The sequence below is a fragment of the Nuphar pumila genome, chromosome 6 (genome assembly GCF_984573655.1).
Source record: "Nuphar pumila chromosome 6, dmNupPumi1.hap1.1, whole genome shotgun sequence".
In the NCBI taxonomy this organism is placed as follows: Eukaryota; Viridiplantae; Streptophyta; class Magnoliopsida; order Nymphaeales; family Nymphaeaceae; genus Nuphar; species Nuphar pumila.
The window spans coordinates 119,781,050-119,801,531 of NC_143254.1; the positions used below are offsets into that span (position 1 = coordinate 119,781,050).

At 37.6% G+C, this 20,482-nt stretch overlaps 1 protein-coding gene across 1 annotated transcript in view; it reads left to right on the forward strand.

Moving 5' to 3' along the window:
- Positions 1-12,348, forward strand: part of LOC149835929 (synaptotagmin-2-like) — a 59,504-nt gene extending 47,156 nt beyond the window's left edge. Inside the window, exon 12 of the mRNA XM_090010719.1 lies at positions 12,013-12,348. Coding sequence (XP_089866845.1) covers positions 12,013-12,147 — 135 coding nt within the window. The 3' untranslated portion in view covers positions 12,148-12,348. The remainder of the gene's footprint in view (positions 1-12,012) is intronic.
- Positions 12,349-20,482: the final 8,134 nt, after the last annotated feature.

The window sequence follows — 20,482 nt, forward strand, 5'->3', positions numbered from 1 at the left end:
GAGGATACTCAGATATCTAAAAGGGACCATTGGGGACGGGTTGATATATTCTCCACAGTCGTCTGGCAAGGATGTGCGTGAACTTATTATATATTGTGATGCAGACTGGGCAGGGGATCCTGATGAACGAATATCTACATCAGGATATTGTGTCTTTATTGGAAGAAACTTAGTCTCTTGGAGTAGTAGAAAACAAAGGTTGTTACTAGATAAAGCACTGAGGCTGAGTATAGATCCATGGCTGCCGCTACTGCCGAAGTCACCTGGGTCAGGCATCTACTAACTGAAGTGGGAGAAACGATCTCTCGGTTTACCTTGTTGTGTGACAATCAAAGTGCTCTCAACATGTCATTCAATCCAGTACATCATAGTCGTGCTAAGCATATTGAGATCGACCAACATTTTGTAAGACAAAAAGTTGAAGAAAAAGAGGTCGAGCCTGAGTTTGTTAATACTGAAAGACAAGTTGCAGATATATTTACAAAGGGCTTGACAAAAGATCGCTTTTGGATGCTTAAAGGCAAGTTGTTCATGGTTCAAGACCATGATCAACTTGAGGGGAGGTGAAAAAAGTGTGTTTATTGTATTTTTTGGGTCTGGATATCATATCAGACCCGGGTCCATATTATGTATAGTCTTTATTTCATTCTGGGTCTGGATGTTATACCAAACCCGGACCCATATTGTACACTAACACATATTAATACATGGTTCTAGGTCACTATTTCATTATTGAAATCGTGACAGCCGCAACCTCTATTCTTCTTTTTCTTTCTCTTCTCACAAAACAAGTTCAGAGGGAAAATCTCACAAAAACAACACCATTATGTGATTTCAATTATGTGTCATTGCACGTTCGAGGTAATCATAGACCTCTCATCCTACTCATCGTAGTACGTAACGTACCTGTCTAAAAGTACAACCACGATGATAGAGGTCAACTTATGAGGGTGAAAACATCACCATTATATAATTTCAATCACGTGCCATTGCACGTTCGAGGTAATCATAGACCTCTCATCCTACTCATCGTAGTACGCAACGTACATGTCTAAAAGTACAACCACGATGAGAGGGGTGTAGGTTTCTCGAAGACAATCTAGCACAAAGTTTTGCAACAATATAATGTACAACAGGTAAGTCTGACATGCTAAAACTTTGCGAAACAGATAACATCATACGTGTTCTACGATCGCCACAGATCTGACATATTTCTCCCAAGTGCATCGACTCGGGGTGGGGCCAAATGCTAGAACCTGCTCAACTGTGCTCGAGAAGTTGAAGTCCTGTACGGAAACTCTCTTCTCGAGACTAAAGCACATGTACGCAACTTTACGTCTTTCTTGAAAAGAGCGAAATTGGTAGGTGTCCCTGCGAGTCTTGCATGGGAGGAGTTACAAGAAGCAAGTCTATGCCCAAGGTAGGGCAGCAAGAAAAGAGGTGGAAAATAACAGTACAAAAGCAATGCGGCAACAAGCAACGGTAAAGTCAGGAAAGTAAAGACAAGTAAAACAGGAATGTAAAGACAGGAACTAAATGCGAAAAGAGCTTGTGCACATCAAGTGTAATGGCAAAGAAATGACAAGAACAGTAGAAAGCAGTAGAGACAGAAAAATAAATACAACAAGGAAAAGCTTGAGCATATAAAGCGCGGCGGCAACAGAAAGCAGTAAAAGACAAGAAAATAAATGCAGAAAGAAAAATCTAGGCACATTAAGCGCGGCGACGACAGAAAACAATAAAAAACAGGAAAGTAAAAGGACAAGGATCGCAAAACTGCATCCTAGAGTTAAATTCATACATATATAGATATACGTATATTGTCCTTAGTCCTTTCTTTTCCCATTTTAGGTTGTAATTACTTAATTTAAGTTTGTCCATTGTTCTTTATGCAACTTTCCCCTACCTTGGGGGTTTCGGGGGTTGCGCACGTCTTGGGTGTACGAGCTAAAGGTCTCGGGCCGTGAGCGAGCTCCGTTGTGCAAGCTACAAAAAATAAATTGTTAGCATGGTAAAAACAGAATGAAAGAAAGATAAGGGGCAGGGGATATGCCCCTGTCGGTCTGAGAAAACGAAAAGGGGGCAAGGGGCGAAGCTTTTTTGCCAGAAACCTAAATGCAGCAGGGGGGCTCGCCTCTGCCTGCTGAATGCGTAAATGAGGTAGGGGCTCGCCCCTACCGAAAAAATCCGAGAAGGTAGGGTCTCGGCCCTTGCCTGCTGAAAATCAAAGCAGGCAGGGGTCTTGCCCCTGACGACTTGACTGCGCTGAAAGGATAACCGGAGCAGGGGCGAGGCCTCTGCTAGAAAATCCTAGGAGGCAGGGGCCTCTTCTAAAACATTCTAACTCACTTTGTGTGTATATTATGAATAAAATGTTTATTTTATTCTTGATTTTGTGCTTTAATGCATGCTATTGCCCTTAATGGATGTTTGTATTGCCGATGTTGGCACCTTGTATTATCCCATGGTGGACTTGTGCATGTGGACATTGTGTTTGTGTTATTGTAAGCCGTTTGTGGTTTTTGCTTTTGTTTTTTCATATTCCGTGACATGATATCAGAGCGAGAGATTCTTGATCTTGGTATCTTGTTCGAGTTCGTGCTTTGAAAGAAAATTTTGGATTGATATATATATATATATATAACTTGGACTCTCATATTTTGGTACATATCTCTTGTTTAATTAGAAAAATGTATTTATAATATATATTTCCTTTCTTTTCTTTTCAAAATTTGTTTATAATATTATGGTTATTTATTGGGTATGTAAAATGTGTTTTTTGAATCAATTGGAATTAGAGTTTTGTGAAATGTCTTTTAATGAAATATTATTTTAATGGCTCTTGTGTTTGTTTCTTTTGACTCCTTATGGTAAGTTCTCCATGTCATCGTTATTTTTAATACAAAAAATATATAATTTTATGATCTCATATACGTATATATATTGGGTTTCTTGGACATCATTATGATTATTGGTGACTTTATGCAAGTGTCAAAATATGTTCTTTGAATTCTATTTAGTGTTTTCATTGAGATGTGCTCATTAAGAATTTTAAATTATTGTATATTTTATATCTTGAGTCATCATAATTTTAAGTCCATTAGTCATGCCATGGATGTTTTGTATGCTACCATGAGATTTCTCTATCGGCATATCATCTTCATATTTATTAGTTATGGACATATGTCTATGCATGTTTTATGTATCATTAATGATTATGTGCCATTTCAAAATTGTTTTGGTATTTTGGGTTAAAAAAATAGACATTTTGGGTATTGTTTTATGGTCTCAAATTAAATTGAAATTAAAGTTTTATCTTAAAATGTAACGCCCCAAAATTTCAAACTTGCAAACCTTTAAGAAAACATGCAAGAGACTAGAAGAAAATCTATTTCCTTTCAGAGTTTGTTTATGTAATCAACGGAAGATAATTCTTTTGTTGAATTTAGAAAGGCAAGCTGACAACTTTGGGCACGTTAGCTAAAAGAACCAAAAAGTACAAAATTCGGATATCCAAAGGAAAATTCGTGACAAAACCCAAAAACGTCCAGGACGCGAGCTAAGAGCAGGAAAAAGGAAATCTTGAAGTCATCTTGTCATCGTGCCATCGCCCGTGGTATACCTAATCATCACTTGTACCCATAGAATGTGTTAGTTTTGCGAAAAACTAGTAGGTGCACAGAGACTACAGGAAACTGAATTAAGATAATTTAATTCAGCATGCTAAGCAGTTTAAAGCAGATCAATAGTTATTTAGGTAAGCTGTTCAAAGCAAGTAAGCAGTGCAACTGTCAAACGCAACATGACGATTCATTTGATCATAAGTTGTGAACTATCACGCAACTAGCAAGTTTTATGATCCATCAATCAGTGTGAACAGACTTATGTTTCGATATTACTGGCCTGCGGGTATGAGCAGACAAATCGTAGAAACAACTGAGACTAGTTCGGGCGTCTGTTATTCTATGTATTTTCAATAACCCGAATAACTAGTTGAGTCCGCTCCTAAGGAGACGACTTTAGCCGAGAGAGGATTCCCCAAAGGCAGGTACTTGGCAACGGATGCATCCAACTTCTGTAGAAGTCCATGGGATCTACTACCTAGGATAATGTCTGGTAGTCCCTTCCTCTAACTCCAATGACTGGGGAGGTCGGATCTTTGCCCGTGGGGTGGTTATTAACAACCTGTCCATTGGAGTGTGTATCGCTCTGTCCTCTCTCTTGACAGACTACAAGAAGCGAATGAGTGTGTCATTGATAAATTAACTGACGGCTCATTCTATATGCTCTGGTCTTTTGACTAAATGGGCATCTTACCTGTGAAGGCGATCCCATGTTTATTTGTTTACAACATTGTGCATTTAGCACCGTTCGAGGTCGCACGACCGTCTCATCCGATCATCGCAGTACTGTAATGAAAAAGGGCGGAAGCACCAATAAAGCAAACCACTCTTGAAGAGTGATCTCAAGAGCCAAGAACACAAACACTAAAAGTGTATACAAAACCCACTAAAGGGAAAAATGACTAAAAGTCATAAGTAGGATATTATTGAAGAAAGAAAGAAGAGGGTGAAAAACCCTTGCAAATACAAGAGAAAGCCTCCTCTATTTATAGAGGAGGAAACCAAAGAGGAGGGACCACAAGGGGGCTCCCATCTAGTCGTTAGGAGCCCCAACGGTCATAAATATGACTGTTGAGGCCCCAACGACAAGATGAGTGGGGCCCCTTGTAGTCTTACAATATGCAAAACAAAAAAGAAAAAAAGAAAAAGTAAAAAAGAAGAGAAAAGGAAAAGGGGAAGGATTACATGGGGATTTACCAAAATACCCCTATCAGGTATTTGGAGAAAAAGAAAACAAAAAAGGAAATATGTATATATATACTTATATATATATATATATACTTTAACAAGTACTAGCGTGTAGTGCATGACTACAAGTACTCTAGGATGAAAAGGGTATAGTTCCTCAATAGGAGCCTCAACAAAAGTGTTTCACAAAGATGTAATGTTTCTCAAACTTTACTTTTGACATTATTTATCTTTTGAAACAACTAACAGCTTGTGCCAACATTTGACATGCAATTTTCTAGAATCTCATCCGCTATCGTGGTATCTACATGCCTCGCATGACTCAATGAATGGGATACGGGTTTCTCAACAGAACCCTCGCTATGAAGTTCGCTCAAGCCCCAATTCGGGGTTTCCCGAGATATGTCGAATAGACGAACAAAACCAGCCAATCACATCCTTTCAAATACTTCAATTTGGGCAGTCTTTGATACTTTTGCGCAGCTCCCAAAATTCTCAAGTCTACTTTGCAGGACTGCTCACTCTAAAACCCAGGATCCCTGCTAGGAATCCCTCTTCTTAGACGATGATGTATCGTTAAGCTCCTGACTCAACTCTTGTGGTAAGAGGGAGAGTACTAAATGCCTCTTGCATCCTCCACGAAGATGCCTTTTATAGAACATGCAATGAGCGAAAACTTGAGTGTCATTTGTAATGGCTAGGCAAAAACGAAACATTTGCAAAAGCAGGAGTCTGGGCGCAAAGCGTGATGGCAAAGTAAAGACACGACAGAAAGTAAAGGACAAGGATCGCGAAACCGCGTCCTTAAGTTAAATACGTACTCGTATAAATATATATATATATATATATATATATTTATTTAATTATCCTTTTTAGTTAATTGAACTCAATTCAATTGTCCAAGTCCTCCGTGCAATTTTTTCCTACTTTGGAGAGTTGCGCTCTGCGACTATAAGCGATTGACGGCCCGGGTCGCGGGCGCGAGCGGGATCCATCGTACGAGTTGCAAAAGCGAGACGTCAACATGCTATCTCAATCAGAAAGGTAGAGAGGACAGGGGCGTTGCCGTTGTCCTGACGTGAAAGAAGCAGATGTAGGGGCATCGTGCCCCTGCTAACCTGCTGAACACGTAAAACGGGGAGGCATGGGTTTGCACCCCTGCCTAACGATGGTTCATACAGAGGCAGGGGTTGCGCCCCTGCCTTTCGAAAAATCGGACAAAGGCAGGAGTTGCGCCCCTGCCTTTCGAAAGCGAGAGTAGGCAGGGGTTGTGCCCCTGCCTGACAAGGTGACAAAAACAAGGGAGGAAGGGGGCTTCACCCCTGCCTGCCGAAGGAGCAAGGAGGTAGGGGCGAGACCCCTGGCCGTCGATCACAAAGGGGGAGGCAGGGGGCTTCACCCCTGCCTGCCAAAGTTAGTGGAGGCAGGGGCGATGCCCCTGCCTACTAGAAGAAGAAGGCACAGGGAGGGGGCTCGACCCCTCCCCTGCTAAACTAAGGGTGCAGGGAGGGGGCTCGGCCCCTCCTCTGCAAAACGAGTGCACAAGGAGGGGCTTGGCCCCATCCCTGCCAAAGGGTACGCAGGGAGCATTAAGGAGGCTGGGCCCCTCCCCTGCTAAAGGTGGTGCAGGGAGGGGGTTCGACCCCTCCCTTGGTTGCAGGGAGCACAGGGAGGGCTCGGCCCCTCCCTTGCCGAAAGGCGACACAAGGAAGGGGCTTGGCCCCTCCCTTGCCTACAAGGGTGTAGGGAGGGGCTCGACCCCTCCCCTGCAAACAGAGGCCACCGTGAGGGGGCTCGGCCCCTCACTTTCAAAATACGGCACAGGGAGGGGCTCAACCCCTCTCTAGCTAAAAGGAGTCGCAGGGAGGGGGCTCTGCCCCTCCCTTGCGATTTAGGGCAGCAGGGAGGCGGCTCAGCCCCCCTCTTTGCGCAACAGAAAGGTGAGGGAGAGAAAAATGAACGAAGGAGAGGAGGAGGAGGTGCGTACCTGGAGGGTCGTCGGCGTGCTAGCGTCGCCGGAGGCCGCTGCTCAACAAACACAAGGAGAGTGGGAGAGAGGGTCGGGTACCGAGAGAGCGAGAGGCGGTGGCGAGGGTGCAGAGAGAGAGAAAACGGGAGAACAGAGGGGAAGGAGGTTTCGAGAAACCTCCCCCCCTTGCCGCTATGTGCTTTTATAAGCACACAGCCGACTAACACCTGACGGATCCAGGACGGGTCTGGGTTCGGCTCGGGTCCAAATAATTTTATTTTTATTTTTTTTGTGGGTTTTACATAAAAACCTTTTTTTAAGTGACCTATTATTTTATTAGATCTTGTCTAAGCATGATAAGTCAAAATATATTTTGGGTATGTTAATATCTTATGTGAAATCATGGTGTTCATATGCATATCTTATGTGTTCCTTCATAATTTTTTATGGCTTTAAAGTTATTAGATTATTGCATATACATGAATTTTGATCTCTTTGAGAGTATTCATGATTAGTTGTACTTATGTATACTCTTGGTTTTCCATATGGTTTTTTAAAAATCTCTACATATTTTTTTGGCCATCTTTATTGTTGTATGCCATTGTTGTCTCATGGTAGACTTGCTTATATTGACCATACATATAATTGCATATGTTTGCATCATTTGATATCTTGTTATGCATATGATTGCACTATACTCATTCTAAAGTTTTCACTTTGTTTTTTCAAATTGGTTCGTGTATATGAACTCACTTATTTGGAAACTGATTTTCGTAAGTATGTATTGCCTTCTTATAGCATTTTTTTTGTCTATCACAAATTTTTATATGATGCATCATTTATTGTTGGCCTTGTTGTTGTTGAACCAAAGTTGTTTGTAGGGGTGAGTTATGTGCACCTCAATTTTTTGTCAGTTTAGATTGTCAGTTTATAGTTTGGCTCTAACTGACGGTTGTTTTGATCTTTGATTTTGTGGGTATGTTGTATCATTCATTTGTTTGTTTGGCCATTGTTATTACGGATGCTTATAATTATGTTTATCTGTGATGATTATCTATTTTGAAATCATGGTGTTCCGAAAGATTGTTAAAATTGATAATTTTATTCTTCTTGATGACATTAGTTTATTTTTATTACAAGTTCTCTTACCTCGTGTGTTGCTCCTATTGTACCTATCATTTAAGTGTCATTATATGTAGATAAGAGATGTTTGTTCATACCTTCGTGTGTGTTTTTAGCCCATTGTTGGCATTGTGATTATACTCTTGATATAGCGCTGATACACTTAATTTTTTAGTGTCATTATATGTAGACAAACGATGTTTATTCACATCTTCGTGTGTGATTTTAGCTCATCGTTGGCATTGTGATTATGCTCTTGTTATAGTCGTTGATACACTTGTTTTGAGTGTCATTATATGTAGACAAAAGATGTTTATACACACATTCGGGTATATCTTTGTCCCTTTAGTGACATTATATCTATGCTCTTGTTCTGGTCGCTGATATACTTGATTTTTGAGGTTTAGAGGCCTAGTGAGGTGATTGCTTGTGGTGGTCGAACTATTGTTGAGATTTGCAAAATATCATTTTTTGATATTTGTGGGATTTAAATCTCTTCACATCTTTCGCAAATTGGTGTTGATTTGCATATATCATTCCCTTTGTTATGTCGGATTTTTTTAAATCTTTCCATGAATAAACTTTTATTAGTTTTTCCTTGTATGAAAAAATGTTTATTGATAAAATTTCATGCATTTCATTCGTAACATATATATGTTTTAAAATTGTTATTTGGTCCTCTGTACTTGAACTCATTCTAGGATGTGTGAGTGAATTTTAATGGGTTGTGATTTATGAGATTGATCTCATTCATTATTATGTGCATTATATATATATATATATATATATATATATATATATATATATATATATATATATATATGCTTCTAATTGATTATCTTGTCCACATTGTTGTATGCATAAATTTAATTAAGTCCTCTTTTAGGGTTCTTTTTTGAAGTGTTATACTTTATATGCATGTTATTTTTAGTATAAATTGATGATTTGTTCTATTTGAAGTGTTTTTCTAAAAAATTGGGATATTATTAGTATATGATTGTTTATCTCTTCTTGATAATTTAAATGTTTTTTAAGTGATTAAATTCTCTTGTAATCAATATTTATATTTTCTTGAAAAATATGTTGATTATGGGCTTATGCTTGTCTAAAATTATTTTTATAAATTTTATATTTGAGGTATGCTCCTCTTATCTTGCTTGAATTGTTGCTAATGTTTCTAAAAATCTTAAAGTTATTACTTTGTTCTATTTGAGTGTTATTTTTGTTCAAAATATACATATTAATTTTTTTTAAACTATATAACTATTTGGTTAAGATATCTTCTTTTTTTGTAGTTGGAATCTGTGTTTTGTTCTCTTTGCATGTTCTTAAAGATACGATGGATTGAGAAGGGAATATTTTTGATACATCATATCATAAAGATGGAGATAGCCGATGAAGGCATTTGGGGATGATCACCAATGAAGACATTTAAAGACTTATATTTGCAAAATTATCTGTTGTGTCATAAAGATGGAAACTCTCAATAAAAACACTTGAAGACTTGGATCCTCTCCATTGATTCTTTTTTGTATTTCCAAACTTTTGCTATATCACATCGTAAGTTTAAGGAGTGTTAAGTTGTACATGTATATATATGTATTACTAGTGTTATCAAAAACGCGCCTTGAGGCGCAAAAGGCGCGCCTCGCCTTGAGGCGCGGCCCTCTGTGCCTCAAGGCGCAAGCCTGAGGTGCATTTTTTTTTTTTTACAACAAGATTTCTGAAGCATATGTTTATTCTTTTGAAAGTTTTCTGCTGCAAAGTTGGTTAGTCCAGCTTATGCTATTAGTTACATTAGGGTTATTTCACTGCAGTCTATACAACTGTAACAGTTGAACTGTTCTTGCTTTCTCAATAGCATCCACACTGGGAGTGTTGTATTTTGCACGCTGTCTCATAAAAAGATGCAAATCACAGTTGGATCAGTAAAGAGAACCATAGCTTCACTGGTTACTTAGCTTATAGAAACGTAGTTTTCAACACATAATTTGACAAGTATAACTAATTCAGGAATTAAATCCAATAGTCTAACTTCAAGCACATGGTATAGGTTTGGGAATATATAGGATTCTGGCTAATTGTATTGGATCGCTTCTTATGTCATAAAAAAATATCAGATCTCTTTTCATGTTGGGGATCCCTCTCATGTCTTCTTTACCTTTTTACTTTACTTTATTTAGAGTTTCCATTCATTGGCCAGAACACTGTGTGCACATGCAAACAAACTTATTTTATGGCATAATAATGTAAATGCTCTTGATACTAAGTATTTAATCAATTTTATCAATCTTTAATTATTCCACAATACAATAACTAAGTTCTTTGTGGCTAAATTTACATCTACTGTCATGGTTTGATGTTAGGTGTATGATATACTGTCATGGTTTGATGTTAGGTTTTATATGTTAATCTCATATTTTCACACTATACCGTTGTTCATATTCCTTAACAAAACATTTAACACTCATTTATGAATTACGCATGCTAGATATGCGTTGAGTAATACGAGTGTATAATATAAGTTGTGTGTGGTGTCTACTACTTATGTCACCAATAGGTCTTCTTTAACAACATTAGATAGGATCCATAATATTATAGTTTCAAACTCCTGTTGATTACTTCAATTTGAAGATATTTAGTTGTGATGCTCATGTTGTGGTTCCAAAATAAGGGTGACCCTAAGTCCAAGAAATGTATATCGTTGACTAGATCATATTGTACGCAAATTAATCATAAGCCAATATGTGCATTTTGATCTTAGGCACCTTTCAAGATTAATGAGAAGTAGATCATTTAGAATTTAATCCTGAGTTTCTTAGTTCGAAAGTTGTTGATTTCAATCAATGAACACATAGCCAATGAGAATGATCATGAAATCAGATAACTTAATGGTTAGGATCTTCAAGCACCATTACCATTATTGAATAGACCAAGTCATGAAAGCTAGTTGCTAGCACGTCTTAAAGTGTCTGTAGATCCTAATCGATAAGTTATCATGAAGCATCTCTCCATTCAGTTCGTTTTCATTTAGAAGAAAAACAGAATTTGTGTTTTCATGTTTTCATTATGGTTTGATGGAGCGACTACTTTGATATGTTTGTATAGCTGGAAAAGCAAACGGTTCAACAGGCCAGGTTTTACTCCAACTACTTGAGATGCATTTGGATAACATCCTTTTTCAATTGGGTATGGCTTCAACTAGTCTTGGAGCCAGGCAATTAGTTAACCGTGGACATATTTTAATTAATGGTCGTCTAGTAGATATACCAAGTTATTGCTGCAAACCTCAAGTTATTATCACTTTGTCTTCTCTATGTATCAAATTGAGATGAACTTGATGGTTTGCCAATGACAAGTGGATGATTTTCTATCAAGGTGTATGGAGATTGTTGGGTTAGGTAATATCAAATCAGCAATCTTTTGTCTCTTGAGGTTGCTAGGTCTTTTTCCTTTTATATGAGTATTTTGATCATTGGGTCATTAGTAACATTTAGAAAAAGGTCAGTCCTCTTGCTTAAGGTGGCTTCTCATTGTATAGATGATGGAAAAAGATGGTTTTCTCTTGTAAACCTTTTCACATTTAGACCTTATGGCCCAAAGGTGTTCTGTGGATGCTTGCCGTCACAGCGCTTTCTTGAATTGTGTATACAAATGTGAAACAGATTGTGTGTTCTCTTTTTTCTGGAGTTTTGGTTGCTAGTGTTGGGGGTTCTCACTAGATTGAGAAGGTAAGGTTTTTTATCCTTAATCTTATGATTTTTTGGAATCTCATTGTTGATAATGGATCATTGCTTACCGGCATTGCTGATTGATGTGGCCCCTTTGTGGGTGAACTGCACAAAACCCTCATGTTATTGTTTGTGCTCTCTTGAATCTCTATTCCTCTGATACTAGTGTGCATGCGTCTTGGAATCTTTCAATGGTTTACTTGACTTGATTCATAGATTGATTCTTTGTGATGTATTCTCTTTTCTTCTTTTTTCCTTTCTAATGATCTTGGCTCTTCTTGAACAGTCTCAAGCATTACATTTGTTGACATTTTTATTATGGTTTTCATATAAATGGACACTAGTATCTTACTTGGAAGTATTTCCGTCTTTTTATCAGGAGGCACTGGGTTATGTAGATATCAATCTCTCAGATGTTGTCAGCAACAGAAGAATCAATGCGAAATACCACCTTATTGATTCAAAGAATGGAAGAATTCAGATCGAGTTGCAATGGAGAACCGTAGGTGTCTAAGTTTCGGTCATCAATGGGTCTTTAGTCCATTGTCAAATTAGTTGTTTTATTGGGTTGTTTTCTGTTTCTTTTAGTTCCTTTTGTTTTTGGACATGGATAAAATGGTTTTTGCATCCACCAATAATTGGAAGGTAAACCCTTGTAAATACAGATCTCTGATTTGTTAATTCTATTGCTAAGCATTTGCCTGCTCTTCTCTAATGTCTCTGCTTTTATGAATGAGATAGAGGTGGACTAGATGTTGTAGCACCGTTCAGAATTTTATGTCATCATGTCGTGTCGGAAACCAGCTTCCGTCCACTTAATAGAGAACAGTTTAACAAATTACATAAAGAAAGCATATGTAGGAAAAAAGCATTCATTAAGTGCTGTGAGAAGTTAATTATTGTGTCTTTGCAATTGAAATGCATGCTGTGCATCTAAAAAGAAACTTCTGCAGTAGAAAGGAAGAGTCATTTGTTGAGGAGCATAACAGCACACGCTCTAGCTTTCATCAGTCTGGATGAACTTGGCTTTTGGTGATGTACATGATGCTGGCTGAACATTGAGCACACCAAATTTTTTTCTAGCATGAATTATGTGGCTGGACTTTGCTTAATCGGGTGCAGCTGGACCATACCAGCCCCTTTCAACAATCATTGATATACTCAAAATGTGTTCAAGATGTTCGCATTTTATCTGCACAATTCATACGACCAGGTTTAAGGTTTTGTTTATGAGTATAACGGGCCGTTCGCATTCGAGTCCGCCACCCGATCCATGATGCACAAGCTGATCCAGACCGTCCAAGCAACAGAATTGGTAGTCCTGGCCATGCACTGAGCTCATGCCATCTTAAGAAATTTTTGAATGCCTCGTGGGTGGGGACTGTTTGGACAATCTGCAACTGCATCTGTTTTCGCCAGAGCAGGTGCAAATTTTGACCTGACCTGGGTTTGGTGATAAAGATTTGACCCAGGATTTGTGATATACTAGGTCAGGTCAAAATGGGTTAAGCATGACTTATCACTACTGCTCTTGCATGTAGAAAGATAGTGGTCCGATTCTGACCCGGATCTATTTGCACCAGATCTGACCTGAATTCTGTAAGGGGCTACCTAGATCTGTTAATAGGGACAAAGATCTGATCTGACCCACATGCTCTTCTTTTGCCATTGTGCTTAGCATCCTCGTGTATAATTATTCTAAGCCTGCATATCTGAATAATATGAGAGAGTATTGAGGGGGGTTGAGCTGTGGACGTATGTTCCTGAGAACCGAACCACGTATACTGGTGTCTCTTTTGTGCACGTGCATTTCTCTCCTCACTTGTGTCATTGTGTGGAGGACGTCTTGCTTTGTATGCCTGCCAAAGTTTGTCTGTGTGCGTGTGCGTGTCTCGGTTTGCTTTATAAGAGTTTTTGTTTCTTGGATAAACAAGCTGGAGTTGTAATATCCACAATTTTTTTTTTATTATGGTTGAGACATTAATGAAAAAAAAAAGAGAGAGGCTTTGCTGACTATTGAGTGGGTTTCTTCTCATGAAATTCGGTTTGTTCTAGCTAGTAATTTTAAGATATGATTACCTTGATATTTGATTAAGTTCTTCATGTGGCTAATTAAGCTTGTGAAATTGAGGTAATGTCTAGTTAATATCTACGATATATCATGATTGGAGTTGCTTATTTCAAAATTATTATGACATTCTTCCTTTGATTACAATTTAGTCGATTTTATGGTTGTTTTGTTTTGGTAAGATAATTGTTGTTTTAAATGAAGCAATATTAACTATGTTGATATGGATCCATGGTCTTTTAGATACACGGCTCATAGATGGACCTAAGTTAGGGTTTATTTTGTAAGCCAAAGACTCAAGCCATGGTGATTTACCAAAATTTAGTAATTATGGCAAAATATCTATTCTTTTAGGCTATGGTGATGGTAGAAATTTTATTCACCTAAGCTTTATAACAAATTCTTCGGTATTGTAATTATCAAACTTATTTAGACAAAAACTTGGGTTTTGACGTATGAGTAATTGACCATGTGCTACATTTTCTTTTTAAGAAACTTAAAAAAAAACGAGTTTTGTCTTTTATGAGCTTTTAGAGAATTTGAATTCTAAATAGAAGCCTCCATTTGTGAAAACAGTTTCGAGTGTGCCCCCATTTGGAAGGCCTCTACACTCCCAAGCTCTTGGGAAGAGAGAAGCACGATGAGATATGCTCATCATGCAAGATTTTTAGATAAAAAGAGAAGCTGCCAATATTTTGCCCAATAGACAGAGTAGAGCATATTGTGAGGAGATCTCCTTTTGGAATGGGTGTTGGATTAGATCCTCACCATTCATTTTCTTCTTTTTTGATCTCCACCCTCCATCTCTACTTCCTAGGGGGTTTAAGACCACTTCTCATTTTGTGTAGTTCTTCTCTCCCCTTAGCCCAGTCCTCTTAGAAGGGCTTCTTCAAGGCAAATAGATTTTTTTTTGGTGCAGTGACTGGAGCTTTATCACTACAAGTTCAAGTGTATAGGGTGAGGAACCATTTAGGGACTTCACTCTATACTTTTGAAGGACAAGAATCTCATTCTTTCCCACCTTTTTCTCTATCTTTTTCAAAAACAATATAAGTTGTTCTAAACCAAATCTATAGTTATGTAGTTGTAGAATGCTCCAACCGTGGCCCATGGTTGTGTGGTTCTTATACACACCAGCAATGAGACACCTCTATGTTTGTGGAGGGAAAAAAATAAGTATTTTCTACTTGTTTAAAAAAGAAGAAGGGAACCTATGTTTAGATGCTTGAATCTTGGTGGGTAGTATTTTGAGAAAGTTTTGTATAGTGAGTATTGACTCTCGCTTGGAGTCGCAAGGCACCTCTATGTTTGTGGAGGCGTTCTCTAGTATTTTTGTAAGAATTAAATGTTTTTGCAAGAGGTAAAGGTTTTTTTAAATTTCACACATACATGATTCATTTAATTTCATGGTTTACGTTTTATGGGTTTTTTTCTAAGAAACATTCATGTGTAAATATGAAGTTTAGTTCTAAGTAGAAGCTTCCCGTGGAGTTGAATCTTGTGCTAAGGAGGTATCTTGTTTTAGTGTTCCATTAAAAAGAAAAATGTGTGTATATATATATATATATATATATATATATATATATATGTGCATATGCTTTGGATTATCCTTAAAATTTTAGTAGCCATTCCTTGTTTTGAAAGAAAATACATAGTTTTCATGTGACATATATATATCATCCATAGTTTTCATGTATGAATGATGATGAAATGCCTATGTCTATATGTTTTTAGATGATACACATGCGGAAACTCGGTTCCCTTATCCACCGTTTTGCTTTGGTAATAAGTTATTCTCTAACCTTACCTATGAATGGAAACAATAAGTAGATATATTTCAAATATCAAATGCAATGTCTTAGGCAAAATTTACGTGAGCTTATAGCCATCGTTTTTACTTCAGTTTTGACTACCACGAATTCCTCAAGAAACTCTATATGAATCTATAAACCGGTTGTTCTTGTAAATGAAAAAAAAAAAAACTGTTTGAAAAATGTGATCCAGATCCTGTCTTTTTTTTTTAAAACCTGTTTTTTTTATTAAGACTTGGTGTTGGTCTGGCAGACCAGGTCGGTCTGACCAGACTGACGTGACCCTGATCTGATCCCATTTGGGTCAGACCCAGGTTCGTTCTAGTGACCGAGCAGCTGCCAAGCGGAAAACACACCCACTCGGCTGGGCCGAGTTGGGTGCAGTCCATGAAACTGAACCATTAAAAAGGGTCTGCCTGAATATACATATGTATATATTTATTGAAAAATATATATATTAAAATATCTTTATCACTTGATCTGGTTGGAACAGACCAGTTTTAGTCAATGTTTGGTTTGGATTAGGTCTAACCAAACTAGATGGGACTCGAACCCAGTCCAGGTGTAAACCTCAGCTGAAAGCTGACTGGACTCATTTGGTCACACTTATGTTGGACCCAAGGTGAGGTGTAGACCCAAATTGCCTCTTGCCGGATATATATATATATATATATATATATATATATATATATATATATATATATATATATATATAAAATTTGTGAAGGGTTTTTATGGTTAAGAGCTTGGTCGACCACCTCTTGTTGTAACACTCCAATAGGTGAGCTAGCTCAGCCGCCCAAAAATTTCTTTTATCAACCAAAAGATATATATATATATATAACCTTCACTTCCTTAAAGCAAACTGATTGTATATGTATATATACACACATGGTGTATGTATATGTGATAAATTCAAGTGATTCTGTTGGTAATGAATCCTTGTATGATAAAATTTAGTTTTGACAATCGGTTAAGCCTGCTTTAAACTTATGAAGGCAGACAGCTATTTAAATTATGCTTGAGTGTTCAAATATGAATGCATACTATATGGATGAGCTCACTTATTATGCTTATATATATTGACACATGCTAACCTCATCACTTAAATATCTTAGTTCTAGCACAATAAAGAATTGGGTGAGTGTATACATAATTGACACGGCCTACTTATAGAGGTAGGTGGTACAACCTCGAGTGGCAATTGAATGTGTGTGAGTTGCAACCATATGACATATCATTCAATTGTTCTTTGGAGCGAGAGCGTCCAATAGCCTGCAACTACTTAAAGTTAGGAAGACAGGGTTTATCGATGTCTCTTAGGTGATAAACCTCAAACCATCTATAGTGGTTAAAATTTTTGGGATATCCTATTGTTGTTAGCCCATTGAGATTTTCTGCCAGTTGAACGGACCGTCTCTTTGGGATACTTAGCCATTTGAATGGCTTCAAATAATTAAGATGGCATGGCATAATAGACCCCGAAGTACCTTGGTGGCGCACCCTTCGTACCAAAGGATTATAATGAAAGTGAAAACTTAAGTGATGCATGCACAAAATTTGTGAAAAATCTTCTTGAATATTAAATATATTCTCACCTTGTGACACATTTTTGTGATACACTTTAATAATCTTGTCATATTGATTGATTGATCATTGTTATGCACAAAATTGATGAGAATTCTTCTTGAATATTGAATATATGTGAATGTTTATATTCTCACCTTATTGTTTGTAATATTCTTGAATAATCGTGTCATATTAATTGATTGATTGATCACTGTTATGTACATAAATTTTTCTTAAATATTTAATACATGTGAATGTTTATATTCTCACCTTATGACACGTAGTTGTGGTATCTCTTGAATGATTTTGTTATATTGATTGATTGATCATTGCTATGACCACGGTATGGTATGGTGAATGTTCTACATAGCACTTCTATATTTTTGGTTTTCAACTTACTGACTATTTGCATAGCTGACCCCGTATTATGGGGCAGGAAATGAGGAATGCTAGCAATGGTGGATGTGATGCGATGATGGAGTCACGGACCCTTTATGGAAGTTGGAACCATGCATGTTTTTGGGTTTTTGCTTTTTAGGTATCATTATTATTATAAACTCTGAAAATTTTAATGGTTGGGTTGTAATTATATTCTACCATATTATCCTAAATCCTTTTTGAATGATCGCTACTTTTGATGATGTCTTTGATGATAAATTTGATTATATGTTGTCATTTCGCATGTAACCCACCCAGGATCATCTAGCTTTTAAAACAAGTTTTTCGGGTTTTGTTTTTCTAAAGTTACTTATAAAAATAAAAAAAATCCTTAAAATTCTGAGGCGTTACAGGAGTTGGGCAGACCCTTATCGGTACAAAAAGAAAAGAATGAAAAGAAAAAGATCATAAAAATAAAATCTCAAACCCAGATCCATGTAATTTCAGAAGTATACTTTTACTTAAAATGCATATAAAACACTCAGGTTGGGTACCCATCCAAAAAACCGGGTCGAGCATCCCACAAAAATAATAACCCAAACCCAGCTCGCATATTGCTCAGGTCAGGTTCAGGTCAGTTTTTTTTTTTTTTTTGCCCATACTTGGGAATTCAGGTTCGGGTAAGGTTGGGTAGCCGGTACAAACCCGACCCATTGGCTGCCCTAAGTAAATTTACCAGCTCAAGCTCATTTTGTTTAGCTCAGGCTCGTCATGAGTGCAAGCGCGGCTACACTTGCCATAAACATAAGCCAAACTTAAACACCTCAAGCCCAGCCCGTTCGGCTAGTTTACCCGCCCTTCTAGCAATGAAAGAAAGATACCAAAGGAGATGAACCAATATGTTGTTTGTGCTCATGCAAACAATCAAGTAACTTTGGACCATTCTGACTGCCATCTTTAGCCTATCACCTGAAATTATACATGGTTTAATTAATGGACTATAGAATGTAACTGGCCAACTCAGTCAAGCCAAGAACCAACTGTGGTGTGTTACCGAGTGACTCGAGACTCGAGGCAGGCCGAGCCTGACAGTGTCCAGAACAAGGCTCTGTGCATGTTGTAGCTAGGGCTACAGTTGCTTGTTACTTGCCCTAACCCCTCATTAGAGAAGCAAAATGAAAGTGGCCCTTAGAACCAAATTTTGTTCCCGTACAAAATGTCACTGATCTCAGTAGTGGGGGTTTTTCAACAAGGTAAAATCTAATGGCAAATTAATAAATACAAAAAAAAATTGTTTTTTACATCAGCATATAGAAAAATGTAAATATTTAGCAAACATTTAAAGCATAAAAAAAAAAAAAAACTGAAACAGGTGTTAATAGCATATGATTAATTTGCAATAAAATCAAGTTTTTATAAATAAGCAGCATGCACAACACAGTGGGCATCGATTGGCCATAGGCTGAAGTCGGTCTTGAGTTAATAGGCGATCCTCACATGCCAGATATAGCGTCCAAGCTGCTAGAGGAAGGTGGTGTTATGTTGAGGCAATCTTTCTCCTTCCATCTCAGCATACTGAAGATTGATGGGATGTGCATCGATGCCCAAAGAAGAATCCAACAGCAAATGTCATCACTATTTCAGTAAAGGAAAGTGGCCTCAAATGCCATGAGATGAAACTCAATGGCCATATTGTTCCGGTGTGATGGCATCAACAAGGAGCTGTGATGACTCCATTACCAATATGTCATTTCACATCTTTTGCCATACAATTCCAGCTCCAATTGAGTCCCTTCCATGGATAAGACCCTCTAGAAACAGTTTTATGACACCAGCCCTTGCTCCATTACCAATATGCCATTTCACATCTTTTGCTATGCAATTCCAGCTCTAATTGAGTCCCTTCCATGGATAAGACCCTCTAGAAACAGTTTTATAACACCACATACTTTTCCTTTTTAAGTACTTGTTGCTAATAAATCTTGCCTTTGAAAGTAATGCATTGAATGCCTATATAGGAAATATTTGCTTAATTAACTTTTGAAATTTTTTCTTAGGCTAACATAATTGATTTCATTTTATCAAATGAAGTTTCGGGTTGAATCCAGCACCATCACATAAAAAATTGCTGAAGATTCTCTTTAAGTCCTTTTATAAGAGAGATAAGGTGGAGACCACCCAATTAGGGCAACCATGGAGGGAAGGAAGGAGAAGCTTCTCACTTCCTCTCCCCTAGCAGCCACCCACTCTCTACCCCAAAACTCGAGTTGCCCTCTTCCCTTCTCATTTTCAAAAAAAAAAAAAATGAACTATTTCTAGCCTTCCATCTCCCATCTCATCTCCATCACTCAAGCCAAACCCCTATTCATGATTTTTGGAGTCCCTCTCTTGGGAAGAAATCCCATCACCAGTCTCTTGAGGATATGAATTGGGAGTTAAGTGGGTTGAGTTTCATCTTAGCAAATTGTTCAAACTCAATCAATATGTTTTTGAAAAGGCTAATAGAGGTCTTATTAGACTCGCAAAAAAACAAAGCATCGTCAGCAAACATGAGGGAGGTAACGTCTTACTTGACCAGAATCAAAGAGATCCTTGTTCCGAGATAAGTGTGCTGCTTGTTTCCATACTCATTTCTTATGTACTTTATGGATTTGATTTGGCGCAGAAGGATTTGAACCTCTATGTAACAGGACCAAAACCCGTTGCATTACCACCTCGCCATGCCCCCCCATTTCTCTTTCTAATCGAAACAAAGAAAGACAGGTGGTTGCCCTTCATTCTTTGGAAGAAGTTGTAATTGTTTTATGTTATCATTTTATGACTAGAATCCACATAATTATATTTATCTTTATTTTTAGTTTCTTTTAGCTTTTTTGATATTTAAATATATTTTTATTTACATAAAATTTTATTTTTTAAATGTATAAAAAAAATCAAGTTTGTTGAGTCATCTGAGTTGATTCACCAACTCACGAGTTAGACTCGTAACGGTTTTGCCCGTCATCGGTCTGGCCAACCATGGT